The sequence below is a fragment of the Phoca vitulina genome, unplaced genomic scaffold, assembly GCF_004348235.1.
Source record: "Phoca vitulina isolate PV1807 unplaced genomic scaffold, GSC_HSeal_1.0 scaffold81, whole genome shotgun sequence".
Lineage (NCBI taxonomy): Eukaryota > Metazoa > Chordata > Mammalia > Carnivora > Phocidae > Phoca > Phoca vitulina.
Window position 1 is genome coordinate 445,662 of NW_022589784.1, and position 1,966 is coordinate 447,627.

The 1,966-nt window shown below is 59.9% G+C and overlaps 1 protein-coding gene across 1 annotated transcript in view; it reads right to left on the minus strand.

The window, feature by feature from the left end:
* Window positions 1-501: 501 nt before the first annotated feature.
* Window positions 502-1,966, minus strand: part of R3HDM4 (R3H domain containing 4) — a 7,955-nt gene continuing 6,490 nt past the window's right edge. The window contains exons 5-7 of the mRNA XM_032394551.1: window positions 1,621-1,785; window positions 1,482-1,537; window positions 502-623 (exon numbers count right to left, since the gene is read on the minus strand). Of these exons, the coding sequence (XP_032250442.1) occupies window positions 520-623; window positions 1,482-1,537; window positions 1,621-1,785 (325 nt within the window). The 3' untranslated portion in view covers window positions 502-519. The remainder of the gene's footprint in view (window positions 624-1,481; window positions 1,538-1,620; window positions 1,786-1,966) is intronic.

Consider the following 1,966-nt stretch of genomic DNA (forward strand, 5'->3'; position numbering starts at 1 on the left):
AGGGGCAAAGCCCCAGAGACCCCCCCAAGCCAAAAACTGGGAAGGGGGGTTAAGCAGGGACTAGAACAAAGTCCCCCGATTTATCAGTTGGGGCAAGTTTTTGGTTTTTCTTCCCAAAAGGGAAATTTAAAAATCTACAACAAATCATGCCAAATTCATTAAAAGTGATAAAAACCCAGCCTCTCACTCCTCGCTTAAGCTTCAAACGGGGCTGGAAAAGCAGAACGAAGGAACACGGAGATGACCAGGCCGGGTCTCCTCGCTCGAATACAAGTCCCAGAGTGGGGAGCTGCAAGGCCAGGCCAGTCCCGGGTGGCCCCAGCCCCCAGCGTTTATCTGGGAGAGGTGGACAGGGAAGGGGCCAGAGTGAGAGAGAGACACCCGAGGGGAAGAGCGTGTCTACAGGGACAAATTCTCAAAATAATAAAGATACTGTAGCAAATGGTATCTGAGGTCTGGGCAAGGGGGAGGCAGCGGGGGGGGGGGGGGGGGGGGGGGGGGGGGCAGGGGGGGCTGTCATCAGCTGCACTGTTCCAGGTACGCAGACAGGAGCAGCCCCGGTGGCAGGAAGTCCAGGTGCCGATTGCTGACCTTCATCTGCCTCTTGCCCTCCAGGTCAGCACCTGTGAGGGGGGCAAGGAGGGCAGCAGTGACCGGACCGCGGGAGTCCTGGGCCCCCAGGTCACCACCTCCATCCCTGCCCTCACGGGGGACCCCAGCCCCCACCAGCCTCCCTCTCCCTCACTTCCCTTCACTCCCAAACCTGAACTAGCCCAGCGCACCCCAAGCTCGGTCCCATTTCCAGGCCTTTGCCTGGGCCGTTCCAGCTCCCTTACTCCCCATCTGGTCAGGGCCCAACCTCCTCTGGGTTCAGGCCTCGGCTCAACTCCAGCAGAGGAGCAACCACCCAGCCCAGCCCTTCTGTCCCGAGTCTGTGGGAACAAAGAGAGGTATGGGGGCTGCAAATCCACCAAGGGAGGACTTAGGAGGAACCATCCTAGGGTTGCCATGGAAACCGTCTCCTCAGCAACTCTGGGCAGGAGGCGCCGATGAGGAGCAAGGACCCAATGGGGCACCCAGAGGGAGCAAGGGCCTGTGAGGACCTCCCTAGGGGACTGGTCAATGTCACATGTGTGGCACAGTGGAGAGGGGCTACAGCTAAATAGAACTTTGCCTCTCGTCCTGGGGGCCCCAGATGCCACACAGGCCCCTCTCTCCCTGCGGCCCTGAAGATGCAGACTGAGGAGCATCTGTGCCCACAACATCACCCAGCATGGAGCCAGGCTCACGAGGGGCCTCTGATGAATGAATGCATCATCATTCATCATTCGTCATCATCAGTCCCACCACCCACCATTTGCTCATGCTGCTCCTCCTCCCCGAGAGGCCTCCCCCTGAGTAGCCAGACCCTGCGTGACTCTGGCCTTGGCTTCCCTGGCCTGCACCAGCCAGGTGGGGTCCTGCGGGCCAGCAGCACTTACTGGCTGAGATGAGGTCCATGTACTGGCAGATGGCGTGAAGCAGGAGCCTCTCGAAACTGGAGGGGAATGGATGGTAAGTGGTCGCGGGCCAGGGCCAGACCCCTGGCGGAGCACACAGCGCTCATTCCCACCCAGTCACCTGTTGTCCAGCATGGCCGTGTACACGGCCTGGGGAGACACAGAGAAGAACCTCAGCAATCGCTCCTCCCAGGTTTCCAGCGTTTCCTGCAGGAGAAACGGGCCTAGGGGTGAGGCCAACCGTGAGACTGTGGACAAGCTGCCCAGGCCCCGTGCCCAGGGCTGCCTTTGGAGCCCAAAGCCCTAGCTTCAAATGTGGCCTTTGACCTGCTACATGAGGCCACCTCACCCTTTCCAAAGATAGCAGGACTGAGATATCGCCATACTGGTGAACTCCTGTGCCTTCTGCCTGGTGAACTCCTACACATCCTGCAGTACCGACCTGCATTGTCCTTGCCCCCCCCCCC